This window comes from Armigeres subalbatus, chromosome 3, assembly GCF_024139115.2.
Source record: "Armigeres subalbatus isolate Guangzhou_Male chromosome 3, GZ_Asu_2, whole genome shotgun sequence".
Taxonomy (NCBI): domain Eukaryota; kingdom Metazoa; phylum Arthropoda; class Insecta; order Diptera; family Culicidae; genus Armigeres; species Armigeres subalbatus.
This window is the reverse complement of record NC_085141.1, coordinates 238248400-238264698: the sequence shown is the minus strand read 5'-3', so window position 1 is coordinate 238264698 and position 16299 is coordinate 238248400. Positions and strand designations below refer to the sequence as shown.

General features: G+C 41.9%; 1 protein-coding gene across 1 annotated transcript; it reads right to left on the bottom strand.

Annotated features, from left to right (window-relative positions):
- Positions 1 to 807: 807 nt before the first annotated feature.
- Positions 808 to 11356, bottom strand: LOC134222355 (uncharacterized). The gene is made up of 2 exons (XM_062701514.1): positions 10729 to 11356; positions 808 to 839 (listed from the first exon to the last, which is right to left on the bottom strand). Exons 1-2 carry the CDS (start codon positions 11354 to 11356, stop codon positions 808 to 810), a joined length of 660 nt encoding a protein of 219 aa, XP_062557498.1.
- Between the last annotated feature and the right edge of the window lie 4943 nt (positions 11357 to 16299).

Below are 16299 nucleotides of genomic sequence, written 5' to 3'. Positions count from 1 at the left end.
CTCTGAACTGATGGGAGAAGCTTTTCTCAAAGCCGCTTCTGCTAGTGTGGCAGTAAGCGGTTTTCGGAAGACTGGCATTTGGCCGTTTAACAGGCAGATCTTCAGCGACCAGGACTTTGCCCCCTCAGAAGTTACAGATCAACCAGAAACTGTAACTGTTACGTTGATTACTGTAACGAACCCGATGATAGTTGACGCATCCACAGTGCAACATGTTGCAATTCCGGTTGATTCGGCCATCACAACTGGTCTTACTAGGAGCCAAGCTGATCCAGATGAGCCTTCAATGATTCAAGAAAATCTACAAGAAGCTGATGCAGATTTCTTTACACCGGTGTGTGACACTTCTGTAAACTCAACATTCATTACCGTTCCATCTCAGGACCTAGAGCTCGTCAATGAAGATCCGGCTTGCGAAATGTTTCCGATTTCATCGTTTGATGTAACACCGGCGCAAATTTTACCTTTGCCAAAAATGTCTTTTCCTAGGGTAACGAAGCGGAAGCGCAGATCGGAAAAGGCAGTCGAAATAACTACAGATGAGTATCAACAAAGATTAGCCACGTCTGAAGCAGCAAAGGCTATAAAATCGATTACTAAGGGCAAAAAATCATCGAGAAAACGAACTAAGAAGGACCAGTCTGAGGAAATACTCGAAGACACCTTATGTGAACTATGTGGTGCTTGCTTTTCCAGATCGGTCGACGGTTTTGGATGGATCAAGTGCCTGCGCTGTTTGCTATGGTTCCATGCCGATTGCAGCAAAGATGATATGTTGGTTTGCCGCTTGTGTATTTAATTGATTATTTACGATTCGTAGTATACGCTGATTGACAGATCTGTTTTTTTTTTTTAATTTCGTTTGATTAAACTAATGAATTGTTATTGTTATGTCAACTTTATGAATGAATAAAGGCCATGGCAATGTTAAACTGAATTTTTTATTACCCTTAACTAAATTTTATATGAGACGATTATATAAGTCCTCACTCCCTACCCATACCTCCAAAACCGTGACATAATTTGTTGACTACCTCTTTTATCCTTTGAACTTTTTCCTTTAAACATAGCTATTAAGGAGGGGTATAATTTCATGACTAATTTTATCCAAAATATCCCTTATGACACATAAGCTGTATAATAAGTATATTATAACCAGTTACCTATCTAACATTGCTAAGACAATAATCTTAAATAGTGTTCATTTTACCCCCAGTATCTGTTCGTATTACCCCCTCTGTATGTTCATTTTACCCCCACTGTGTATGTCCATACTACCCCCACTATATGTTCATTTTACCCACATGTTTGAGATTGCATCCCTCGAGGATGACTTTTGAAATAAGATAAAAATCAATATTTTATGCTTTATATCATACAATTAGGCATCATACTTTATGAAAAATTAATCCTATTTTGATTCTGGGACACTAATTATGCACTAAATTGATTCTAAAAGTAAAAAATAACAAAATTGCTTATGGTGTTCATATTCCCCCCAATTCCCCTATGTTTCCCCTTTGCGAACACATAGAGTTGAGCTGATTTCGGTCGAAGCGGTCGAACGAATTAATTGAAATTACCAATGTTTTTCAAGGTTTTAAAGGGTAAAGCACATGGGTCAAAAAGTGAAAATCAAGAAAACTGATATTTCAGCTAAATTATCATCACAGTATCATAAAATAAGATGAAATATAGCAGTTTGAGAGTTGAAATAATTTATTCCGGCTGGATTGCGAAAATACCCCTATGTGCGCTGGTAACATTTTCAACGGAAAACCACCGCATTTTACGAACCAGCATTTTACGTGAAGAAATGTCAAATTTGGCCATTTTATTTGTCCTCCCTCTCAATCTTAAATATTTTGGTTGAATCTTTGAAAAAAAAAGATGGATCGTCATACTTCTCACAAACCCCTCTCAGCTACACGTTGCGCAATTTATGGATGTTTTGACCAAATTAAATAATCATTTAAGATGAAATTGTGTTTTCGAACTATGTTTAGGTGTAAAACAATACCTAATCTAATTTCATTATTTCGCTTCAGCGCTTTGGTCGCTAAATTCTTTCTAACACCAAAGGACTTCAGAAAATTTGTGATAATTTTCTTCTTGTGCCGTTTTTTCTTTGTTGTGGATCCATACGCTTTGAAACTATTCTAATTTCGGCCGAAGATGCGGGTTTGCCATCAGAACTAGGAGGTTCACATGCGTAGCCCACAAAATACTCTATCCAGTTTTCCGCGAGCGGTAATGGCCGCCAGCTTGCCTGCGGGTTAGTCTCTGATTTGACATTTCTGGAGGTCAACTGCACCCACCATTCGAGCATTTTGTTCAATGTGGTATATAAGAAGGCTTGAATTCACTGAATCAGCACCTTCTTATATGCAACATTGGTCAGAATGCTCTGAGCGGTGGGTGCAGTTGACCTCCAGACACGTCAAATCAGAGACTGAACCGCAAGCAAGCTGGCGGCCATTACCGCTCGCGGAAAACTGGATACAATAGTTTATCGAAATGGTATAATGTTAACCTGATTGAACGTTTATATGGTAATAGAATACTAGTTGCGGAAACACAATTATTTTTAACAAAATGACCAAAAAATTATCTAACTTCATATCTCCCGTGTTGTTTATTCGAATCGTTTACAATTACACATGACAAAAGTTTGTCAGCATACCTGTCAAACTGATGCAGTGCTGCTAGTTTATCATTATTTATAACTTCAAAAAATTAATTAATTGTCCCACTCTACACGTAAAAAATATTAATGTTGTTTATTATTAGGATTTCTAATACTTTTTTGCCAAAGCAGGCGCTTAATGATATGTATAAGAAAAAACTTATACATCGCATTAGTCACATACATTCCGAAACTTATACTTTTCATTAGCTTATGAATATTATTAGCTTTTTGATATGGGATCATTCATTAGGTGGCATAATGAAGAGTATAAGTATTTTCGAATGGTTTTTTACCAAAACATATAAGGTTATTTTTTTACGTGTACTTTAATGATTTCGGCACCTTTTTGCATGAACGAGTAGTTGAATGCGTAGTACCAAGAACCGCTCCCCGAATTCGTCGTGAGTCTAGTCCCCTTTTTTGTAGATATATTCACAATATGAAGCTTGTTCGGCATAAATATTATGTTCTTTCAGTAATTCAACCCAAAACTAACTTGTACGAGATTGGCAATTACTGATAAGATTCTACTAAGTTCTACACAAAGAAATCACGCTTGAATCCGGTATTCTTAGTATTCCGCCAGCCCTGATAATATTGATAATGTTCACTGCAGAATTTGACAATATACTTGAAATTTAATGTGCTTCGTAAAGCTCTTTTAAAAAGCAATGCTTCCGTTCACCAAAAAGTGTATAGTAGTTCATCAGAGATCCCAACCATAGCATAAGATGCGGGTAATGAAGAGTGAAATGGTGCTTGGGTTTCAAAGGGACATCAAACTCTCGTGTCCTTATCTCTAGATATTCTCCGATGAGTGATGAAAGTAACTGAATTTGATTTTCGCAAACCACTGGTGACGGTATAATATCAGTAAGCTGTTTAATCAGAATCAGCATTGTAGAGGCAGAATTTGTATCAAGTCCCATATCTCACTAGCTTTGGCTTTTATGGTTCTGGACTTTCTAGTAAAATCAAAAACAATTTTAGTTTTCAGTTTAAGTTGTTTGAAAACACTTTTAATTCTCGCCTGTAAGAAGTTAACTGAAATAACTTTCTCCTTCACCAGTCTGCGAAAAATCAAAAACATGTCTTCATTAGCCCATCCTTCGTATAAATCATGAGCAACACAAGGTGCTGCGCCACAGTGAAACATTTGAAAGTAGTTGAGTTCATTATAAATACAACTGGCCTTTACCTCACGATAAGGTTTTTCTGATGGAGTGTCTTTTATGATTGCGACATCATGGGCGTTGGATTGGGGGTTTCTTTGATTAGCAGTAGTAAAGCAGCAGCAAACGAATTAGTTTCACTGAAATAGGACTTTTTTTATACTTGGGCCCATCAACATACTCAGTCATGTGTCCGAACACATACAGTTTATCACGAAAGACTGCATTGTAGATTTCATCATCATTCAACATCGAAGATAGTGAATCCAGAATAGGGACATAATAATAAAAACAATTATTGTGATCACTGGTTCTCCGTAGTTCCACTAGCAAAGGTAAAACGTATGAAACAATTTCTTGGAGAAATTTCCTCCGCATGTGGGTTGAACGGAACTTTCCACCAGAACCAAACAGAATGTCGAACAAATTGTCAAAGCACATCCACTACACGATCTTTTGTTTGACTTCATTAGACAGGTTGATTTATTTAGACACTTTGTCACACTTTAATCCCAGGTGTTGCTTTGCAACGGCTGTAGTTTCTTCCATTGCTTCTACGATCTCCTGAATCACAACTTCCGTGACAAACCAATTTGAGAAACAGAACATTTTTTCTTTGCTTTTCCTATCCTCAAACAACTTTTCCATGATATTTGTTTCACTATCCACCCCCTTCTTTGACTCTTGGATTGATCCTTCAGGAACCTGATTATCAACAATAAGTTCCGCACATCTATTCTCCACCTGAGGCGGTTGCGGCTTGGGCGTTTCCTTCGTAATGGACATTTGTAATGCATGCTGTGGATCTTCAAACTATTTGTTGTCGTAAACGGTTTATGGTACGACATTTCAACGCACAAAATACCGGATGCCCTTTCGATATATGTAGCATAACATCCCAAGTAACATTTTAAATTTTATAACACTCTTGAAGACCATAATTCACTTTACAAGAGTGTTATAAAACAAGCATAAAACCAAAATGTTACTAGGGATGTTTGGTCAAAGCTTTGAAATCAATGCATTCAAAACTGCAAGATAGGTCCGGACATTCCATTTGGAAATCTTTTTTGCGATCAACATGACGCTGGCGTCCATAGCCCACACTCCGGAAGCACTGATGATGATAAGGACGCATTCTACGCGCAGCTGGAACGTGAGTACGACAGCTGCCCAAGCCACGACGTCAAAATCATCATAGGAGATTTGAACGCTCAGATTGGCCAAGAGGAGGAGTTTAGACCGACTATTGGAAAGTTCAGCGCTCACCGGCTGACGAACGAAAACGGCCTACGACTAATTGATTTCGCCGCCTCCAAGAATATGGCCATTCGCAGCACCTACTTCCAACACAGCCTCCCGTATCGGTACACCTGGAGATCACCACTGCAGACAGAATCACAAATCGACCACGTTCTGATTGATGGACGGCACTTCTCCGACATTATCGACGTCAGGACATATCGTGGCGCTAACATCGACTCTGACCACTATCTGGTGATGGTTAAACTGCGCCCAAAACTATCCGTCATCAACAATGTTCGGTACCGACGACCGCCGCGGTACGACCTAGAGCGACTGAAGCAACCTGATGTCGCCACTGCATACGCGCAGCATCTCGAGGCAGCGTTGCCGGAAGAGGGTGAGCTCGATGGGGCCCTCTTGAGGACTGCTGGAGTACAGTTAAAGCAGCCATTAACGACGCAGCGGAGAACAACGTCGGGTATATGGGTCGAAGTCGACGGAACGATTGGTTCGACGAAGAGTGCAGACAGATTCTGGAGGAGAAGGACGCAGCGCGGGCGGTCGCGCTGCAGCAAGGTACCCGGCAGAACGTGGAACGTTATAGACGGAAGCGGAGACAACAGACCCGCCTTTTTCAGGAGAAGAAACGCCGCCTGGAAGAAGCGGAGTGCGAGGAGATGGAACAGCTGTGCCGTTCTCAAGATACACGCAAGTTCTATCAGAAGCTCAACGCATCCCGCAAAGGCTTCGTGCCGCGAGCCGAAATGTGCCGGGATAAGGATGGGAGCATCTTGACGGACGAACGTGTGGTGATCGAAAGGTGGAAGCAGCACTACGAGGAACATCTGAATGGCGCTGAGAGTACAGGCAGTGAAAGTCAAGGCAGCGGAGGAGATGGCTACGTCAGTTCAGCGGACGATGGAAGCCAACCAGCCCCCACCTTGAGGGAAGTTAAGGATGCCATTCAACAGCTAAAGACCAATAAAGCAGCTGGTAAGGATAGTGTCGGAGCTGAGCTCATCAAGATGGGCCCGGAAAAGCTGGCCACTTGCCTGCACAAACTGATAGTCAGAATCTGGGAAACCGAACAGCTACCGGAGGAGTGGAAGGAAGGGGTTATATGCCCCATCTACAAGAAAGGCGACAAACTGGAGTGTGAGAACTTTCGAGCGATCACCATCCATAATGCCGCCTACAAAGTGATATCCCAGATCATCTTCCGTCGTCTGTCACCATTAGTGAACGAGTTCGTGGGAAGTTATCAAGCCGGCTTCGTTGACGGCCGCTCGACAACGGACCAGATCTTTACTGTACGACAAATCCTTCAAAAATGCCGTGAATACCAGGTCCCAACGCACCATCTGTTCGTTGATTTCAAGGCGGCATACGACAGTATAGACCGCGTAGAGCTATGGAAAATTATGGACGAGAACAGCTTCCCTGCGAAGCTTACCAGACTGATCAAAGCAACGGTGGATGGTGTGCAAAACTGTGTGAAGATTTCGGGCGAACACTCCAGTTCGTTCGAATCGCGCCGGGGACTAAGACAAGGTGATGGACTTTCGTGCCTGTTGTTCAACATTGTGCTAGAAGGTGTCATGCGGAGAGCCGGGTGTAACAGCCGGGGTACGATTTTCAACAGATCCAGTCAATTTATTTGCTTCGCGGATGACATGGACATTGTCGGCCGAACATTTGCAAAAGTGGCAGAACTGTACACCCGCCTGAAACGTGAAGCAACAAAAGTTGGACTGGTGGTGAATGCGTCAAAGACAAAGTACATGCTTGTGGGCGGAACCGAGCGCGACAGGGCCCGCCTGGGAAGCAGTGTTACGATAGACGGGGATACCTTCGAGGTGGTCGAGGAATTCGTCTACCTCGGATCCTTGCTAACGGCTGACAACAACGTTAGTCGTGAAATACGAAGGCGCATCATCTGTGGAAGTCGGGCCTACTACGGGCTCCAGAAGAAACTGCGGTCGAAAAAGATTCGCCACCGCACCAAATGTGTCATGTACAAGACGCTAATAAGACCGGTTGTCCTCTACGGACATAAAACATGGACATTGCTCGAGGAGGACTTGCAAGCACTCGGAGTATTCGAGAGACGGGTGCTTAGGACCATCTTTGGCGGTGTGCAAGAAGACGGTGTGTGGCGGCGAAGAATGAACCATGAGCTCGCCCAACTCTACGGCGAACCCAGTATCCAGAAGGTAGCTAAAGCCGGAAGGGTACGATGGGCAGGACATGTTGCAAGAATGCCGGACAGCAACCCTGCAAAGATGGTGTTCGCTTCCGATCCGGCAGGTACGAGACGGCGTGGAGCGCAGCGAGCGAGATGGGCAGACCAGGTGCAGAACGACTTGGCGAGCGTGGGGCGTATCCGAGGATGGAGAGATACGGCCTCGAACCGTGCATTGTGGCGTCAAATTGTTGATTCAGTGTTATCTGTTTAGATGTTAACTAAATAAATAAATGAATGACGCTGGCGGAGGTGCCTCTGGTAAGACACGAAGGACTTGAAAATCACGGTACAATCGTCAATAAGGCACTCAAAACGGTTATTATTATTCTGCAAACGGACATGTTTTACAAAAAAAAAGATCTTTACTATTTCTACATAACAAATTTACAATTGTCGTTGAGAGTTCAGTGCAAGATTTCTCTTGTTTCGGACTGCATAACGATGACGCGATTGGCCGAAATATTTGTTCTGCATTGCGCGGCCGGTAATAAAAATCAGTTCAGTGCGCGATTTCTCTTGCTTCGGACGGCAGAACGATGACGCGATCGGCCGAAATATTTGTTCTGCATTGCGCGGCCGGTAATAAAAATCAGTTCAGTGCGAGATTTCTCTTGTTTCGGACTGCATAACGATGACGCGATCGGCCGAAATATTTGTTCTGCATTTCGCGGCCGGTAATAAAAATCAGTTCAGTGCGAGATTTCTCTTGTTTCGGACGGCAGAACGATGACGCGATCGGCCGAAATATTTGTTCTGCATTGCGCGGCCGGTAATAAAAATCAGTTCAGTGCGAGATTTTTCTTGTTTCGGACTGCAGAACGATCGCGCGATCGGCCGAAATATTTGTTCTGCATTGCGCGGCCGGTAATAAAAATCAGTTCAGTGCGTGATTTCTCTTGTTTCGGACTGCAGAACGATGACGCGATTGGCCGAAATATTTGTTCTGCATTGCGCGGCCGGTAATAAAAATCAGTTCAGTGCGTGATTTCTCTTGTTTCGGACTGCATAACGATGACGCGATCGGCCGAAATATTTGTTCTGCATTGCGCGGCCGGTAATAAAAATCAGTTCAGTGCGAGATTTCTCTTGTTTCGGACTGCATAACGATGACGCGATCGGCCGAAATATTTGTTCTGCATTGCGCGGCCGGTAATAAAAATCAGTTCAGTGCGAGATTTCTCTTGTTTCGGACTGCATAACGATGACGCGATCGGCCGAAATATTTGTTCTGCATTTCGCGGCCGGTAATAAAAATCAGTTCAGTGCGAGATTTCTCTTGTTTCGGACGGCAGAACGATCGCGCGATCGGCCGAAATATTTGTTCTGCATTGCGCGGCCGGTAATAAAAATCAGTTCAGTGCGAGATTTCTCTTGTTTCGGACTGCAGAACGATCGCGCGATCGGCTGAAATATTTGTTCTGCATTGCGCGGCCGGTAATAAAAATCAGTTCAGTGCGTGATTTCTCTTGTTTGGGACGGCAGAACGATGACGCGAGCGGCCGAAATGTTTGTTCTGCATTGCGCGGCCGATAATAAAATCAGTTCAATGCGAGATTTCTCTTGTTTCCGGACTGCATAACGATGACGCGATCGGCCGAAATATTTGTTCTGCATTTCGCGGCCGGTAATAAAAATCAGTTCAGTGCGAGATTTCTCTTGTTTCGGACGGCAGAACGATGACGCGATCGGCCGAAATATTTGTTCTGCATTGCGCGGCCGGTAATAAAAATCAGTTCAGTGCGAGATTTCTCTTGTTTCGGACGGCAGAACGATGACGCGATCGGCCGAAATATTTGTTCTGCATTGCGCGGCCGATAATAAAAATCAGTTCAGTGCGTGATTTCTCTTGTTTCGGACTGCATAACGATGACGCGATCGGCCGAAATATTTGTTCTGCATTTCGCGGCCGGTAATAAAAATCAGTTCAGTGCGAGATTTCTCTTGTTTCGGACGGCAGAACGATGACGCGATCGGCCGAAATATTTGTTCTGCATTGCGCGGCCGGTAATAAAAATCAGTTCAGTGCGAGATTTCTCTTGTTTCGGACGGCAGAACGATGACGCGATCGGCCGAAATATTTGTTCTGCATTGCGCGGCCGGTAATAAAAATCAGTTCAGTGCGAGATTTCTCTTGTTTCGGACGGCAGAACGATGACGCGATCGGCCGAAATATTTGTTCTGCATTGCGCGGCCGATAATAAAAATCAGTTCAGTGCGAGATTTCTCTTGTTTCGGACTGCATAACGATGACGCGATCGGCCGAAATATTTGTTCTGCATTGCGCGGCCGGTAATAAAAATCAGTTCAGTGCGAGATTTCTCTTGTTTCGGACTGCATAACGATGACGCGATCGGCCGAAATATTTGTTCTGCATTTCGCGGCCGGTAATAAAAATCAGTTCAGTGCGAGATTTCTCTTGTTTCGGACGGCAGAACGATGACGCGATCGGCCGAAATATTTGTTCTGCATTGCGCGGCCGGTAATAAAAATCAGTTCAGTGCGAGATTTTTCTTGTTTCGGACTGCAGAACGATCGCGCGATCGGCTGAAATATTTGTTCTGCATTGCGCGGCCGGTAATAAAAATCAGTTCAGTGCGAGATTTCTCTTGTTTCGGACGGCAGAACGATGACGCGATCGGCCGAAATATTTGTTCTGCATTGCGCGGCCGATAATAAAAATCAGTTCAGTGCGAGATTTCTCTTGTTTCGGACTGCAGAACGATGACGCGATTGGCCGAAATATTTGTTCTGCATTGCGCGGCTGGTAATAAGAGTAGCTATCGAACAAGTAAGTGCAGTGCGTGTTTTAGTCGTCAGGAAAAAAATAAAGTATTTATCTTGTGTTCGGTGGCTCATGCGCATGTCGCGCGCGGTCGAAAAAAGCGAGTTCTTCAATAGTTTGCTGTAGCCATCGAACAAGTGAGTACAGAGTGCGGTCGTCCAAAACGCGAATCTCCTTAGCTTTCATATGCCACCGGGCGTGCATGTTTTTTAACTTTTAACTCGTATTAGTGTCATTTCCCATCCCATAGATCGCATCGCTTACCAAAGTGAATCCAGATAAATTATCCTTTGTAACTAAGACGATATCCTATCCCAAGACAATCGTGGAGATGCAGAGGTATACTCGGTCTCTAGTAGCAACGAGAGTCGGACTAACAATCCTTCCATTCCTATATGACCGTAAGGACGTGGCCGGCGCCGTTATTGACTTTAAATATTTGAGCTCCCGGAACGTGTACATTGAGAATGGGTAGCTAATCCCAAGCCCCATTCATTGTGTTCTCTGTACAATTTCGCAAGTTCAGTCAATCACGGAGTAGCAACTACGAATTGTGCGGTCATAATGCTCATGCTCATGCTCATAACAAATTTACAATTGTCGTTGTAGCGCTTCATCAAAGTGTCCCATGCGATTTGGTAATTAGGTCTTGTTATTATCAACGGATCCACAAGGGCTTTGGCCTCGCCTGCCAAGCACCCTTTGAGGTAGTGAAACTTTTCTACCTCCGGTAGGTCCACCTTCCTATGTATTAGTGACATATAGAGGTCACGGAAACTCAACCAATCATCAATGTTGCCATCGAATGTCTGCAACATAATTCGTGGCAATCGCACATGCTCCCCAGTTGGTTGATGCGACGCATCCAAACCGCGGGTTGATTGGTTAAGCACTGCTGGTTCCTCGAAATCTTTGACTTTATCCAACAGCGAGGACTTCAAGTCATAATATTTGCTGCCGAACGCCGATCGCTGCTTGAAACAGTCGTCCTCTTCTTCGTCGTAGTCATCGTGGGTCTCAATTTCCAGGATTACCTCATTTACCTTCACCCATAACTCGTCTAGTTTCTCCAGTCGAACCGTTACCTGACTAGCACTTGTCAGTTCGCTTAATTTATCCACAAACCCACAAATGTCCTGGAACATGTTAAGGAGCGACCGCAAGGTTGTCTTCAGGGTCTTCATAGCTGGAGTCTTCTTGGAGGAGGAGGTCGTCGGAGGCATCTTCACAGGTTGCACTTTGACAGAGGTATCGAACACAAGAAATTTTTTGTGTAGTATTCTGCAGAATCCTAGCCTCAGCTAGACATACACTGTAGAGCAATTCTTATAATTACCTGAGAAAACAGGATTTCCACCCTCTCTACAGCTACGTTTTCCACAGTTCCAAATCGGTTGGTAGTTCGTTATGCTTGTCGATAAAAGCCTCAAATCGTCCACACACAGCGCAAGAAAGGGAGATAATAATGTAATTTCCGTTGTGTCCAACTTCGGCAAGGCATATACTGTTCAAACTAACCTGAGCGAACAGTATCAGCGCCAAATGATCCAAAAAACAGTGTGCCGGAATATCACGGTTCACAACTGCCTATCCGCAATAGTGAAAAAACATTAATCGAAAGAATCGTATCGACGGACCCCTCGATTATGCTCCACGAAAATGAGTTGGTTTACCACATCCACGGCAGCAAGAGAAAATGATTCATAAATTAATCTGTCTATCCTTACTTCGGCAAGACATATACGAATTGGTGTAATACTCAATAAGCACTAACCTGTGGAAACAAGCAGTTTGCCAACACCATACGTCTCTCCCATCCGTACACTCTGGTAATGTTAATGCAGTGCTGTCTGTCCGTCGGTTTTATTTGCGCTCTCCACAGGTCAAACTTCTTCCAGCAGAGCAGTCAGTCCAGTAGTCGCCGTTATACCTAACCGTCCGGTTTCGTTTTTGCTACAAACAGCAGCTCATCTGTTTGTTGTTGGTAGAGTGATTGAAATATGTTTTCAATCAATCGCGATAAACGTTTCCTCTCGGTAGCTCGATGATCAGAACTATTAGCCGCTCCCAGTGCAGTGCGACAGTTATCGGTGGAAAGTCATAGTTCAATCCAATGGTTGGTAGTGAAACTACGTTCTTTGATGCAGTGTTTTGTTTTGATTCCAAATTTCCGTTGTGATCGCCGTCTCGTAGATCGGATGTGTTTTAATTTGACGAAGGAGAAGAATTGTGTAGTGACTGAAAATGTCCAGCAACGGCAGGACATATACTTGAAGTGTATTTGTTTACCTGTACAAACAGGCTGTTAGCCTAGTTAAATACAATTCCTCAGGTGAAGCTATCACAACATTCAGCTATTATAGGGAATTCCAATTCTTCCAATTGGCAATTCTTCGCAATAAACTGTGAGTGCACTTCTGGTAGTGATAATCGATGGCGAATTTTGGATAGTTTGTTCCACTCCTTCCAGGAGCTTCACAATAGCGGTTTGGAACTAAATCTTCCGTTTATCCGGCTCGAAGGACCAATGTTTGGGAGCTGGTCCTTACCTTCCTTCCTTACCTTACCTTGTATTTAGGTGGGTTGCTGGTGATTCGCGGTAGTTGAGGTGGACTTGGGAGGCCTTATTATTCCTTTGGGTGTTTCGGTGTGTTTTCTCCTGTATTCTCCTCAAGGTAACTTTAACATTCACAATTTATTTATAGTCCATTACACATTACATTTGCTACTCAAACTACACTTTATTGCACGACATTACATTTATTCTTATTAACTAAACATATATTTTGGGTCAAGTTTCCATAACATTTGGTTTCAGACTCCGTCTGATCCTATCGGCGACGTATCCAACTTAATACTAATATGGTTGACTTCGTGTCGTGATAGCTGCAATCGCCTTCGCCCTTCTTACATATTTGTTGCATTGCACCAACCGAGCTCATTTGCAACGAGGGGTGCATCGATGATCCATAGACAGTAGTGATTCAGTTTCATTCTAAATTTTCGACCACTATTCTAGTTTGAATCTGGAGCAAAATATGGTTTCTCCAGCAGTGTTCCATTCGTGTTTTTCAAATTTTCAATTCAATGAAATCATTATGTTGCTGCCAAGAAATGCGCCGTCATTGCAGAGTGGATCGATTCGTAGATAAAATGACGCATTCATACACCAAAACAATATTTGAAACTCGTGTTTCATTGATGGTTCAAATCTGCAGAAAATAAAACTGATCGTTATACCAGTTCTAATTTGCTGACAGCCTGACTGGTATAAAAAATGAATCTAGAACAACTGCTGAGAAAATTAATGTTTCAGATTCATATTCAAACTGACAAACCCGAACAATTTGAATCACTGCTGATTTTACTCTAACAGATGTAAAATTAAAACTTGATATAATTTTTATATATAAATTAAAATACGTCTCATAATATTAAATCATTTTTCCAAATACGTCTCATTTTAATTTTTGTTTTGGTTTGTAGGTTTGAGCTGCTTGCAGAGGTGGACTTGTTATTACAGTTTGCATTGAAACATGGATTATCAAGGCACTTCGATAATCACACTTCTTTATTGCGTGTGCACAGTTGCCGAAATCCTTTTCTCGAACCCCATTCAACAATAATATTTTCCGAAGGAAACAATTATGAAAACTGCACAACTGGCAACCTTGCACGGAAGAAATAAACTACCCAATAGTGAGTTTAATTCACCTCGAACATCCGTACGGGAAGCCAACATTGAGTAAGTAGGGTCGAAGTAGTTTGCCTTTTTTTTCCAATTTCGTTTATTTGGTAGGCTCAGGCTAGTTTGCCTTTACTCCCATGTTAAAAAAGTACCCAACGGAAAATTTATTTACCCAAATGTAAGTTTAATTCACTCAATTTCGACCTCAGGTAATAAAACTCAAAATTGGCTTCCCGTATTGAGCTGGCGTCGTTGAATTGTTTGGCTCTTTTGTTTTTGACAACAAAATAAAGAGTGGATGAAAGAGAAGAGAAAAATAACTCAAAAGTAAGTTTAAAAATACTCAATTTTGGGTACTTTTTTTCTTCCGTGTGACCATCATTTAGAAGAAGAAAAGGCAAGAAGTTGCAAAATGTGAAAATGTTCAAAACAAATGCACATGTTTCTCACACCGTTTGCTTTCGTCTGACATTTATCGATGTCAAAATCTATTGAAATCGATACCGTCACACTTTTGATCACAGTTTGGAACCGTCACACTTTCAAACCGTGTTGTTCGATTCAGTGTGATCAGCGCAATAAAGGATTAGACAAAATAAGTTAGCTGGGCAAATATATCTTGAATTCTGACAGACGATATTCGCCGTCTGGCGCATAAGCTAGAATGTGAAGGTCCTTAGAAGGAGCCCTCTTACAAAATTAGAGTTAAGGACCTGTAAAATGATTTGTGGTTAATGTAGATTATCATCATCGGAACTCAAGAAAGGTTTGCAAGCCCTAGAAAATCTTAAAAAAACATCCCCCATATTTCTACTTTTTCATGGTTTGTATCCGTTTGAATTGAAAAACGGTTAAAAAAAAATTCGTATCCAATCGATTAACTCGTTGTTCTCTGTATACTTTAAATACTAGTTTAGAAATCTTCCCGATTTTTTGGCTGATTTCATTAAAAACTATCTGAGTACAAGGAGGATGGTTGAGTGATGTATCGTGGGACTGGAAATGAAAATTAGATATGAAAATGAAAAAATGTTAGAGAACGTTTTGAAAATCCTTATGATTTAGCGAAAAAAAATCGTTGCCCCCTCAAAATAATATTTGTATCGGCCTAATTTAAAAGTTTGGCGATTGAAAAAAATTTAAAACATAGAAATAACAAAATAAGATTTTATATATTTAAAAATTTGAACATTTGAAATTTCGAAATTCAAAAATTTAATCTGAATAATCTAATAATCTGAAAATTTATAAATTTTATAATTTAAAGTTGAAAAAATTAAAAATCTTAAATATCAAATTTTAAAAATTTGAAAATTTAAACAATAATTTTTGTTCTTACATTTTTGAATTTTTTAATTCATAAATATTCAACTTTTTACAGGAATTTCTCACATAACTCCTTAAGGCGTTCTTCCGGAAATGGTTCCAGGAGTTCTTCCAGAAATTACTACTAAACAGCTCCGGAAATGCATCTGCAAATTCCTCCAGGAGTTTCTTTGAAAATGCTTTCGTAAATTCTTCCAGGAGTTTTTTTTTCGAAAAGTCCTTCAGAAATTCCTCCGGAAATTCCCCCAAGAGTTTTTCCAGAAATTCTTCCAGAAGTTTCATTGGAAATTACTCCTGAAATTCCTCCAAGAGTTCCTTCGAAAATTTCTCCAATTCCTTCGGATATTTATTCAGGAATTCTTCCTGAAATCTCCCTAAGAGTTCCTACTAAAAGTCCGCAATTAGTTCTTTCTGAAATTCCTCCAGGAGCTCCTCCGAAAATTCTTCCAGGAGCTTCTTCGGAGTAGCTCTGAAAGAGTCATTGGAGTAATTTTCCTGAAAAAAATTCCGAAGGAATTTCTAAGCAATTTTCGGAGTATCTCCTGGGGGAATTTCGAGAGGAACATCTGGAGGATTTTAGAGCGGACTTTTCGTGAGAACTCTTGAGGGAAATTCTTGAAGAAATCATGGATGAATTTCCGAAGAAACTCTTGAAGGAATTTCCGAAGAAACATGTTGAGGAATTTCTGGAGGAACTCTTGAAGGAATTTCTTGAAGAACTTCCAGAGATACTTCTGCATGAATGGGATTTTTGAACTTCTGGAGAAATTTCCGGAAGAGCTCGAGGAGGCATTTCCAGGGGAGCTGCTGAATGAATTTGAGGAGGAAATATATTTTCGAAATTCTTCCAGGCGATCTTTTGAAAATTCCCTCAAAAGTCCCTTCGGTAATTCATCCAGGAATTTCTCCACAGAAAGGGCGCCAGAAGTTTCTTCAGAAATTGCTCCAGGAGTACTTCCGGAAATTACTTTCAAATCTGCTTCCGAAATGCTTTCGCAAATTCCTCCAGGAATTTTTCACAAATTCCGCCAGAGGAGGAGTACAGGAGGAGGGTACATGAGTACCTACGGAAATTCCTTCGAAAACTTCTTCAGGTGTGGCTACAGATTCCAGATATTCATCTAGGAGGACCGTCGGAAATTCCACTAGGAG